This window comes from Ahaetulla prasina, chromosome 1, assembly GCF_028640845.1.
Source record: "Ahaetulla prasina isolate Xishuangbanna chromosome 1, ASM2864084v1, whole genome shotgun sequence".
Lineage (NCBI taxonomy): Eukaryota > Metazoa > Chordata > Lepidosauria > Squamata > Colubridae > Ahaetulla > Ahaetulla prasina.
In genome coordinates this window covers 24,313,551-24,326,128 of record NC_080539.1, presented here as the reverse complement: position 1 = coordinate 24,326,128, position 12,578 = coordinate 24,313,551, and the positions used below count along the sequence as shown (strand labels likewise).

The window sequence follows — 12,578 nt, the reverse complement described above, 5'->3', positions numbered from 1 at the left end:
GTTTTCTACACATTTGAAAAACATCAGGATGGGTAAAGCTGATTTCTGTCTTACCAGCTTTCTCTCTGCCCATCTTTAAGTCCAGGGCTCTTGGTCGGATTTTTATTTTTTTTTAAGTCCTGACTTGTTGGAAGTGACTTCAGAAACTGGAGGAACCCCATGACAGAAGATGCATAAAATCAGAACCCTGGGCCAGGGATCGGCAACCTTAAACACTCAAAGAGCCACAAAGATCCTAACCAGGATGCCCCCATTCAATTCTGGAGCCGACCGGAAGTCTGGTTCCCCCGTCATAGTCTTCTTCTAGCGCGGCGTCCTTTTTCCTCTGCTGACCGGAAATCCGATTCCCCCCACCCACCCACCATAGAGTCTCCTCCTTTAAATTCCTGGGAGTCCATCCCAGCGAAGACCTCACCTGGAAAAATAACATGATCCAGGTTGCCAGGAAGGCTCAACAGAGACTCCATTTCCTTAGGGTCTTGCATAAAAACAAGGTGGAACAACAACTGATGACCTTCTTTTACCAGTCCACAATAGAAAGCGTTCCTCACTTATTCCATCATGATATGGCATGCCAGTTTGACAGCCGCGGATAGAAAAACATTACAGAGGGTGGTGAGCACAGCACAAAACATTGTGGGCTGTCCCCTGATACCACTAGATGAGATTGCTAGGGCTCACTGCTTTAGAAGAATGAGAAAAATCCTCAGGAACAACTCACACCCTGGTCAGCACTCCTTTACTGTCCTACCATCTGGAAGGAGATACAGAAGCATAGCCAGCTGCACGAACAGGCTGAAGAACAGTTTTTATCCATGGGCTGTCAGATTCCTGAATGTGAAATAACATCATATCTACATAGTATGATGGACTTGCAAGGCCGGTGCAATGTGTAACATGTTCACACTGGTGCAATAGGACTGGGTGTCTGTTAATATGATTTATATTTATCACTTTGGTGCATGAAATTTATATCTGGTAATTAATTTATCAATGCTCAATAGTCCAGTTTAGAAATATTAATCAATTATCTACATGATATTCTTTTTTATATTGCCTCTTGGACCAAGTGAATCATCAAGATAATATGTGATACATTATTATTTTATATATTACAAATTTAATGAATTGATAACAAGCTTTACATCGAGGGGGGCTGTGTAGAGAGAGTCTCCTCCTTTAAATTCCTGGGAGTCCATCCTTCTCTTAGTTAGCCAATACCCAATTCCTACTACGATTCATCATTGTTTTAGCTCCAATCCCCTAATTATCCTTTTTGCGCTTGTCTGCACTCTTTCTAGAGTCTCATTGACTCCAGCTGGTTCCAAAGCTGCAGTCTATGTTTGAAGATGTGGTCATGCAGTCTTTATCTTAAGAAAGTTTTACTCTTGAGAAATTAAGTTCTATTTACCATATAAATTCTGAATGGCAAGAACATCATCCCAGTTCAAGACAAATCCCTTGCCCAGCTTCTTGTAATAGGGGGACATAAGAGCATTGGACACGGGGGAGTGTTCCAGGCCCAGCGTATGACCAATTTCATGTGCCATCACCACAAAGAGGTTACGGCCCTTCCCACTGTCCAGGGACCATCTCTCATCATTGTCAAAATGGGCCTCGCCACGGCGTGGGAAGAAGGCGTGTGCCAGAGCACCTCCTAAGGAAAGAGAAATTAGATCCCAGATCAATTTGAATACTATTTATGTTTAGCTACGAAAATCAGTCAACTCCATCATTGTGATCCCCATAGAAGAATGTCAGGCGAATATCTGCAGGCTCTTCTGCTACTTCCCAAAAAACCAAGGAAGAGACGTTGCTCCAGAGCTCAAAAGCTGCTTTCACTGCCAGACGGACCTGCTGCTCTGGCAGGTACCAAGGCCAGTTGATCAGCCGGTAAGTCAAGTGTCGTTTATACCATTTGCCACCTACAAGGTTGAGATGGAGGAGGAAGAGAAATTAGTGGAGGGAAGATCAGAAAAAATGAATCAGACATAAGGTGACTAATTCCAGCATCCTTGTTAAAGGCACATCAACAGTAACAAGCTGGAGGAAATTCAAAGAAAGGTGGAATGGCTCTCAGGCTCTTCATGATAGTGAAGAGTCTGTAGGTCACACCTCATGAGGAGCGTATGGGCATGTTTTGCAAGCAGACAGATCAGTTAACAAAAGGTATAATAGCAATCTTCATATATCTGAAAGGTTCTCACAAAGAAAAGGTTGGGGACTTGTTTTCTATTGTCCTAGGACAGGGATCAGCAACCTGCAGCTCTGGAGCCACATGTGGTTCTTTCTCCCCACTGCTGCGGCTCCCTGTCACTCAAAATTTGTGTCACAACCACTAATGTGCGACATCCACTGGCACACGATTTATTGAGCTTTTCAACCTCCGTAGGCCAAATCCAGTTCAGAAGAAAACAGGACTTTAATTCAACTACATATGCTAGTTTTGTGGCTCCCAGTGTTTTCTTTTCTGTGGGAAATGGATCCAAATGGCTCTTTGGGTGTTTAAGGTTGCAGACCCCTGTCCTAGAAGTTATGACCAGAATCAATGAGTTAAAAATATTCATAGAAGAAGGGTCAGGCTAAATAACCAGAACAGCTTTCTGACTATAGGAGCTACCAACCAGCAAAACAGGCTGCTGCATGAACTTGTGAGTTGTGACCTTCCTGAGAGGTCTTCAGAAGAAGAAACTCTGTGATTATTTGCAGGAGATGCTCTAGTACAGAGGTGTCAAACTCATGGCCCGGGCCAGATGCATCACGCATTGACCACGCCCAGCCCCAGTTTAGCAAAGGGGGGGAAAGTCACGATACGTCACGTGACGATGATGTGATGACGAGATTGACATCCTTGCTCTAATGGATTCTACTAGAAATTGGACCAGGTGAGATCTAATGTCAGATTCTATGGTTCAAAATAAGACTTGGATCATGCTATCATTAGATAAATGAATAAAAATTTCAATCATCATATAATATCAGTGATTCTGCATCAAGCTGGAAGGAAATACAGCATCAAGATTACATTTAGAATATTGCATGTGGGTCTAGGCACCGCATTTTAGAAAGGATTCTTTTGAATTGGAGTGTGTCCAAAGAAGAGTAATCAAGAGGATAAGGAACTGGGAAGAAAAAAATTATGAAGAACAACCGGAGTCACTGGATGTATTTACTCTGATAAGAGGAGACATCCAGGAGACATGATAAATGTCTTCAGACATTTCAAAGACTAACATGAGGAAGGTGGGGCAGAATTTTCAGAGTTGTTCCAAAAGATTTTTTCTACCTCTTCAGCCGAAGAGGTTGTAGAAGAAATTATTTTAAAAGGCTCCTCAGCTGAGTGAGATGTAAAATTTGTTGCTACTGGTTCTGGGGGTGTGGCTTGGTGGTGGTGGGTTATGTGACTGGGTGGGTGTGGCTAACTTTTTTTATTATTTTTAAAGCATTTTTTACTACCTATTGCCCGAACTGATAGTAAAAAAAAATGCTTTAAAAAAGTAAAAAAAAAAGATTCACAGCTATGCCACGTGATCGTCGGAAACTGCTTCTTTTTTTTTTTTTACTTTTTAAAGCATTTTTTTACTACCGGTTCACCTGAACCGGGAGTTTTTATCACTACCGGTTCGGCCGAACCAGAGCGAACCGGTAACATTTCACCCCTGGGCATACCTCCTATCCTGAAGTGCCAGTGTATCTAGCCCTTAAAAAAACCCATTTCCTCAGTTTAGAGCAAGTGAAAATATAGAAGTAGTTTGCTTGTTCCCAGGAATTTGGATCTAGTGTGATTCCAGATCTCTGAAAGAGTAATCGACATCAAACTGACATCAGACTTTCTGTCTTGGTCAGAAAGGGCTCCACATTTGGCAGCCTGCTGTGATTCTCACAGTAAACGAAAGGACACGGACTGCTTCTTTCAGACATCGGATTCTTGAAAGCATTTCCTTTCTAAGAGAAAAGACAGTTCCATTCTCCAAAGAGCTGTTTCCTGTTTTGGGCACAGGAAAAAGAGTGAGCTCATCCTAGGGATCAAGGGAGCCTCACAGACCATCATTTGGGGGCCAAGATGTCAATCTTCCTCCCACCAATTACTCTAATAGATCATCCAGCCCTATATCTGCCAAACATAACAAGCCCTAGAGAGAAGATTAAAGCTCTATGAACTGCAAAATGGCTTGGCGCATAAATTTTGATTGGGGTAAAAAAAAAAAAAAAGCACAGCTTGGTTGCAAGAAATCATTAATAAATGCTGTGTTTTAGAGTCTGCCTGTTTGCCTATTAAAACACTCTCCCAAAATTTCACACTGTTTAGAGGCTTGGTACAACCCCTATTATCCTTTGTCATCATTCAGGGGGATATATAGACCAAGCTTCAACCATTCTTGCTCAACTAATACCTCTTGGGGATCATATACTCCCACTCGATTAAATTGAGAATGGCAGACTTCTATGGGTGCCCCCTCTAATGAATGTCATGTACAGCAGGGTCTCCAACCGTGGCAACTTTAAGACTTGTGGACTTCAACTTCTAGAATTCTGGAAGTTGATATCCACAAATCTTTAAAGTTGCCAAGGCTGGAGTTCCCTGATCTACAGAGTTCTCAGAAGTGGTTCTTTCTCTATTGTGTACACACACACTGGAATGGCATTCCCCCCCCCCCGAGAGATTCCTTTTGACCCAACTGGTTGAGGAAAGCAATTAAAACCTGGTTATTTCAACTTTTGGGGGGGGGTGATTTGAGAGAGATTCCTCCTATGTTCGCATGCTTACCATAGATCAAGGGTAGGGAACTATGGTCCTTTTATGACTTATGAACTTCAACTCCCAGAATTCCTGAGCCAGCATTAATTCATAAAAGGGCCACAGTTCCCCACTTCTGCCATAGATGGACAACTTCAAAGCTCCTATTCTCCTTCCTTATAATTAATTTTAAGAACTTGATTTGCTCCAGTAAGACTTCCCTTAAAGGATACCCTCAGTCAAAGGACTACTCTGACAAGCCTTCAAAGAGAGGACACCACAGAGGAAGATTGGCCCTCAGACAAATCAGCCATCAACAGGCACATAGAGATAAACAACATCTACATACTATTCAAAAGAGACAGTCAAAAAGCCAAAAAGGAAACAAAAAGACCAAAACATCTCACCAGGAATCAACATCAAGATGAGCAGGGGTTAACACCAAGGTTAAGGTAAAGGTTCCCCATACACATATGTGCTAGTCGTTCCTAACTCTAGGGGGCGGTGCTCATCTCTGTTTCAAAGCCGAAGAGCCAGCGCTGTCCAAAGACGTCTCCGTGGTCATGTGGCAGCATGACTAAGCACCAAAAGCGCATGGAATGCTGTTACCTTCCCACCAAAGGTGGTCCCTATTTTTCTAATTGCATTTTTTACATGCTTTCAAACTGCTAGGTTGGCAGAAGCTGGGACAAGTAACGGGAGTTCACACCATTACGCGGCACTAGGGATTCGAACCGCTGAACTGCCAACCTTTCGATCGACAAGCCCAGCATCTTAGCCACTGAACCACCGCATGCTTGGTGTCACTTACACCAAGAAGTAAACAATACCTCAATCAAGGAACTACCAAGTCAGACATACAAGCTAACAATGAACAACAGACTAAACAAGGAACCACCACCAATACTCCACTAACACTTATAGGGCAAGCCACTAGCATACAAAAAGAGAGCAAACCCCATTCTCTTCTAGCATTGATGGTGTTGTCTAGTTTGGTGATGAAATGTGTGCAAGAGAAAAGCCAAGTTCAGACAGCACCAAGAATGCCACAGTTCAACCTACAATTACTCTCTTCTATCAGAGGATCACCCTCTGTAAATAGGGATACACAGCTGCCCCGCAGCCATTGTTGTTTAATTCTGGACCTAGACTTGCCAAAGCTGGGCACTTCCCAAAATCCAACAGCCAGATTTGCTCTCAGGCACCCACCAATTGTGTTTTCATTGGCACTTTCAGGCTGCGTTCACATAAAACCTTCTGAATCTGATTTGGAAGAAAATGTGTATTCAAGAGCAGGCTAAGTGTGATTAAGGCTAAGCATGATATCTTATTTGTGATATCAAGCTTGAATTGTGCAAATGCAAGAAATGGATTATGCTGGTCATCAGGTTGAGTGGAAATTCAGGCTTGGTTAATTTAAACCTGGTTAATTTATTCCAGTTTTCTAGATCTACAGAATTCACTGAAGCACAAACGAATCTCACTGACTGTTTCTAGACAAAATGCTAGGCTAAAATGGGACTGGCAAGTTTATGATTTGTGAATAGAGCTACTCTTTCTATTTCCAGAGGCTCAAATACAAAAGTTTTAAAAAACCATAACAAAAGTCTGTCCTAATGGGCATCAACTGATAACAGGATCAACTATTTTATAAGAGCCTAACTGCTGATGCTCATCTTCTAAAAGTGAAACACAAAGCCCAGTTTCAACAGGCCCTAAGAAGCACACCTGCATTTGGGATGGGCGCAAACTGTTTATTTCTTCACAAAGTGATAGCTACAAATGACAGCTGCAATTAAGATTTTTAAGGGGGGGGGGAGAAACAATGACTTAAACCTTGTAAAATGAGCCGCAGGGATCTCAGACTTAAAGTATACTGTAGGTGTGTTCCTTGAAGGAAGGCAAAAATCATTTGCGAAGGGGAAACTGTAATGTATCTTTAAATGGTTTTGGCGGGAAACAAGCACGTTGCTGATTGGTTAAAGCCGCCGGTTGAACTGTATATAAGGAGAGGTTTTTCCCCAGCCTGGTTGCTGGGTTCACCATATATTAAAGAGCTGTTGTCACTACCCTGGTCTCCAGCCTCGTTACTTCCCGAACATAACACTGGCGACGAGGATGGGATCTCGAGGCTAAAGAGCACCAGGCAAGAGCTGAACGCACGGAAGAACCGAACCCAGCAAACTCAGGGCAGAAACGCGGAGATGGCCAGCTACACTCCGCCCGCGCCGTTTGACCCATCCAGGGAGAAATGGGGAACGTACATGACCCGTTTCGAGAGTTTCCTCGAGGCTAACGAACTGCAAGGAGTTCCAGACAACCGCAAAAGGGCATATTTCCTGAGCCACTGCGGTCCCGAGGTCATCGACATCGCGGAAGCCCTGGCAGAGCCAACGCCGGTACAATCGGTATCATGGCAAACTCTGCAAAATCTATTGAAGAACCATTTCGCGCCAACACCATCTAAATACGTACGGCGTTTTGAATTTGGAGAGCGCAGGCAGCAAGAGGGCGAATCCATCAGCGATTACATGGCCGCCCTGAGAAAAGCCTCCAAGGATTGTGGGTACCGAGACTTGGATGAGGAGCTGTTAGAGCAACTCATCCGTGGGGTCAGAGACATTCGTTTGCGGAGGCGGCTGCTATCAAAAAGCAATCTAACGCTGGCAAACGCTCTGGACGAAGCCAGAGCACATGAGATGTCGACCCAAGCGCGGAAACCCTACAAAGCCACTCACGCCAACGGCGAGCACAAAATCAACCCCGTCCACAACGAAGAAATCCAGACCGAATCAGACGGCGAGGATGAGGAAGGAGTTTGCCTCACCGAGAGAAGGGGCAAAGAAGACCGATGAATGCGGAAGTTGCGGAGGGCAACACCAGCGCCAACGATGCAAGTTCAAGGACGCTACATGTCGGCGGTGCGAGAAGAAGGGCACCTGGCTCAAGTCTGTCGAGCACCCCAACCTTCCGCCGAAAATTCAAACCAACCAATCAGAGCGGGATCGGCAAGGCGACCCGCGATTGGTCAAAACAAAAGGCGCGACCAAATCGAACGACCGTGATCATAGGCCGTGCAGCAACCCGCCGAGAAGAAAATCTTCACTAAACCGAAAATCGAAGGAGTGCCGTGCCGACTAGAAGTGGACACCGGGTCAGCGATCACAATCATGTCCTGGGACACTTTTGCGAAAGCTTTGCCGAGAATCGCCAAACGCAAACTGCAAACACAGCGGCTACGAGTTCACGACTACCAAGGGAATCGCATCCCTGTTCGAGGGACCACCTCCGTCCGCCGAGTACGGACCACACAAGAAGACCCTGCCCATCACGATAGTCGAAGGGACCCTGCCAAGTTTGTTGGGACTAGACTGGTTCCGCATTGGGCATGGGAGTGACTGGCATCTACAGAAGTGACTTTAACCTAAAAGACACACTCATGAACGAGTTCGAAGATGTCTTCAAGGACTGCCTGGGCAAGTACAAGGGGACCCCTATTTCCTTCAATTTAGACCCCCAGGTAGCCCCCATTCGGTTAAAGGCAAGGAGAGTCCCTTTTGCCCTTAAACCCAAGATTGACAAGGAGATAGACAAGCTCATCAGTCAGGGGATTCTGGTGCCAGTCGATCACGCAAAGTGGGAGACGCCAATCGTCACCCCAGTGAAACCAGATGGGTCAGTTAGAATCTGCGCTGACTACAAGGCGACGTTAAACAAAGCCTTGCAAAAAAGCGCTTACCCGGTCCCCGTGGTGCAACACTTGCTGCACTCGCTGGGGCAAGGCTGAGGGAGAGAAGGGGATAAGATAGGACAGGCCTCTGTGGGGCAAGCCTGAGGGAGAGAAGGGAGATAGGAGAGGAGAGGCTTCTGTGGGGCAAGGCTGAGGGAGAGAAGAGGCCAATCTATAACTACTCATTAATTTTCAAGTTGTAAATGTCGATTTATCAAGTCCGATCACACAGTATTGTAGTGGAGCATGGGTATCCAGCTAGTAAATGAATAAATGAAAAGGAAAAAGAAACTGAAAATTATCCTAACTATCCCTCCTAATAGTCTTTTCTCCAAGTGACTGTGCTTTGGAAGGCTAGGTAACTGGGTTTTTTGCCAATGTTCTTCCTGAATTATGGTGGTGTCTGGGAAACAGGACTTCATATTTTTCTAAGTACAGATAGAGAACATCTATTGTATTTTCCTCTATTCATTCTTGTACAGACTGATGAAAGAACTTTTCCTCATAAAGAAAAGAATTTCTAGTGCGTAGCACACTTAATTAGAATGCAGCCAAGAACTCTATTGTTTATGAATGTATGCAAGCACATATGACTGTCTCTCATTCTCTCTCTCTCTCTCTCTCTCTCTCTCTCTCTCTCTCTCTCTCTCTCTCTCTCTCTCTCTCTCTCTCTCTCTCTCTCTCTCTCTCTCTCTCTCTCTCTCTCTCTCTCTCTCTCTCTCTCTCTCTCTCTCTCTCTCTCTCTCTCTCTCTCTCTCTCTCTCTCTCTCTCTCTCTCTCTCTCTCTCTCTCTCTCTCTCTCTCTCTCTCTCTCTCTCTCTCTCTCTCTCTCTCTCTCTCTCTCTCTCTCTCTCTCTCTCTCTCTCTCTCTCTCTCTCTCTCTCTCTCTCTCTCTCTCTCTCTCTCTCTCTCTCTCTCTCTCTCTCTCTCTCTCTCTCTCTCTCTCTCTCTCTCTCTCTCTCTCTCTCTCTCTCTCTCTCTCTCTCTCTCTCTCTCTCTCTCTCTCTCTCTCTCTCTCTCTCTCTCTCTCTCTCTCTCTCTCTCTCTCTCTCTCTCTCTCTCTCTCTCTCTCTCTCTCTCTCTCTCTCTCTCTCTCTCTCTCTCTCTCTCTCTCTCTCTCTCTCTCTCTCTCTCTCTCTCTCTCTCTCTCTCTCTCTCTCTCTCTCTCTCTCTCTCTCTCTCTCTCTCTCTCTCTCTCTCTCTCTCTCTCTCTCTCTCTCTCTCTCTCTCTCTCTCTCTCTCTCTCTCTCTCTCTCTCTCTCTCTCTCTCTCTCTCTCTCTCTCTCTCTCTCTCTCTCTCTCTCTCTCTCTCTCTCTCTTTCTCTCTCTCTCTCTCTCTCTCTCTCTCTCTCTCTCTCTCTCTCTCTCTCTCTCTCTCTCTCTCTCTCTCTCTCTCTCTCTCTCTCATTCTCTCTCTCTCTCTCTCTCTCTCTCTCTCTCTCTCTCTCTCTCTCTCTCTCTCTCTCTCTCTCTCTTTACGCGGTCTTTTTGAAAAATAAGGCAACCGTTGCCGAGCCGCTACATAAGTTACTGGGAAAGAATACTGCTTGGTCTTGGGGAAAGTCGGAAGCTAGGGCTTTCAAAGCAGTAAAAAATCTACTCTCGAGCGATAGTTTACTGATCCAGTATCATAGCACAATGCCATTAGTATTAGTTTGCGATGCTTCCCCTTACGGGGTGGGGGCTGTGCTCAGCCACAGGCTTCCAAATGGCACAGAAGCCCCAATAGCCTTCTACTCCAGAACGATGTCCTCGACAGAGAGGAACTATAGCCAGTTGGATAAGGAAGCTCTAGCTATAGTGTCAGGAGTGAAAAAGTTTCACGAATACGTTTTTGGTAGAGACTTTGAAATTGTTACAGACCATAGACCACTGTTAGGGTTACTGGCTGGCGACCGCCCAACACCTGTGGCACTTTCGCCCCAATTGACCCGATGGACTATCTTTTTAGCCGCCTATTCCTACAAACTGCAGCATCGGCCAGGAAAAGAGTTGGGGCATGCGGACGCATTAAGCAGATGCCCACTACCAGGGGCGATCGAGGACCCCACTCCGGGGACGCCCATACTGTTAATTGACTCTCTGGACTCTGGCCCAGTCATGTCTAAGGAGGTGGCTCGGGCATCATACCGGGACATTACTTTGAGAACTGTACTTGGTTGGGTACAAAGAGGGTGGCCCGCTCGCAGCGTTTTAAGAGTTTGTAAAAACGTGGGGAACTGTCGGCTCAAGGGGGTGCCTGCTATGGGGGATCGAGTGGTGATCCCAGAAATTGAGGAAAAGGGTGTTGGATCTCCTCCACGAGGGTCAAGCCTGAGGGAGAGAAGGGAGATAGGAGAGGAGAGGCTTCTGTGGGGCAAGGCTGAGGGAGAGAAGAGGCCAATCTATAACTACTCATTAATTTTCAAGTTGTAAATGTCGATTTATCAAGTCCGATCACACAGTATTGTAGTGGAGCATGGGTATCCAGCTAGTAAATGAATAAATGAAAAGGAAAAAGAAACTGAAAATTATCCTAACTATCCCTCCTAATAGTCTTTTCTCCAAGTGACTGTGCTTTGGAAGGCTAGGTAACTGGGTTTTTTGCCAATGTTCTTCCTGAATTATGGTGGTGTCTGGGAAACAGGACTTCATATTTTTCTAAGTACAGATAGAGAACATCTATTGTATTTTCCTCTATTCATTCTTGTACAGACTGATGAAAGAACTTTTCCTCATAAAGAAAAGAATTTCTAGTGCGTAGCACACTTAATTAGAATGCAGCCAAGAACTCTATTGTTTATGAATGTATGCAAGCACATATGACTGTCTCTCATTGTACACTTATGTGGCGCAGTGCTTAAGTGCAGTATTGCAGGCAAATTCTGCCTACAGCCTGGAGTTCGATCCTGATGGGGTTCAAGGTGAACTCAGCCTCCCATCCTTCCAAGGTTGGTAAAATGAGGATCCAGATTGTTGGGGTCAATAAGCAAATAATGTTTCTACATTGTAAACTTCCCACAGAGTGCTGTAAAGCACTTTGGGGCAATATCTAAGTCTAAATGCTATTGTTATTGCTATTGCTGCACTCAACTCTTCTTTGGTCTGCAACTCTCCCAGGCATCCCACTCAACACCAAGAGAAGACCTCAGGAGGGAACTCTTCAGGAATAATGCTGCTAAGGAGGAGCTCTCTCCTTGGAAGATCATCAGAGAAAGTCACCTTCCCTTGGAGAAATTACCCATCCAATTATTCTTCCCAGAAATTGAGTGGAGAGTTTCCAAAGGTCTCTTGTGCCCGGATCTGTACTAGCCATAGAGTAGATGCTCAGAAACTCCATGGGGCTGCTGGGACTCCATCTCCTTGGAGCCTTTGAGTTCCCACTTTAAAACAATGGTTGGAAATTACAACCTGGCCCAGAAGAAGGATACATATTTCCAAACTGAAGCAGACTTACTCTGATGTAAGTATCGTTTCCTGCGACTCTTCCTGGCTTTCCCTGCTGAGAACAGGGCATCCATGCGCTTCTTCCATGCCATGTGGCTCTCTGCATCATTGACACCACAGCGAGGGCGGCTCATGTGATGGAGAGTGATGGCATCCAGGGTGCCACTGAGGGGCAGGTGAGAAATCCATTGAAATTCCCTGTAAGTGTACATGAAGTGGGATGGAAGTTGCATGACGTTTAAGCCAGTATTTCTCAACCTCAGCCACTTGAAGATGTGTGGACTTCATGGCTGGCTGAGGAATTCTGGGAACTGACGTCCACACATCTTAAAGTTGACAGCATTGATTTGGAGACATCCAGAGTTGAAGGATGGGTGGCTATATAAATGTTTTAACTGAATAGATTGAGAAATAGTGATTTAGCCCTTGGTTTTTAAACACACAAATTCCCCTTTTTATGACCCTGTATTCCAGTGGTAGTCAACCTGGTCCCTGCCACCCACTAGTGGGCGTTCCAGCTTTCATGGTGGGCGGTAGGGGTTTTGTCTGATACTGAGGCACTTTCCTTTTTTTTTAATTTAATTGACTTTTTAAAAAAATTTCATAGCATTATTTAAAAACATTTTCATTAGGTTTTTATAAAATTCCCCATGACAATTTAAATTCCTGAAAATATACTATTTG

General features: G+C 45.0%; 1 protein-coding gene across 1 annotated transcript in view; it reads right to left on the bottom strand.

Annotated features, from left to right (window-relative positions):
• MMP28 (matrix metallopeptidase 28) overlaps window positions 1-12,578 on the bottom strand; it is a 45,877-nt gene that overhangs the window by 18,937 nt on the left and 14,362 nt on the right. Inside the window, exons 3-5 of the mRNA XM_058164448.1 lie at window positions 11,905-12,092; window positions 1,725-1,925; window positions 1,412-1,681 (exon numbers count right to left, since the gene is read on the bottom strand). Coding sequence (XP_058020431.1) covers window positions 1,412-1,681; window positions 1,725-1,925; window positions 11,905-12,092 — 659 coding nt within the window. The remainder of the gene's footprint in view (window positions 1-1,411; window positions 1,682-1,724; window positions 1,926-11,904; window positions 12,093-12,578) is intronic.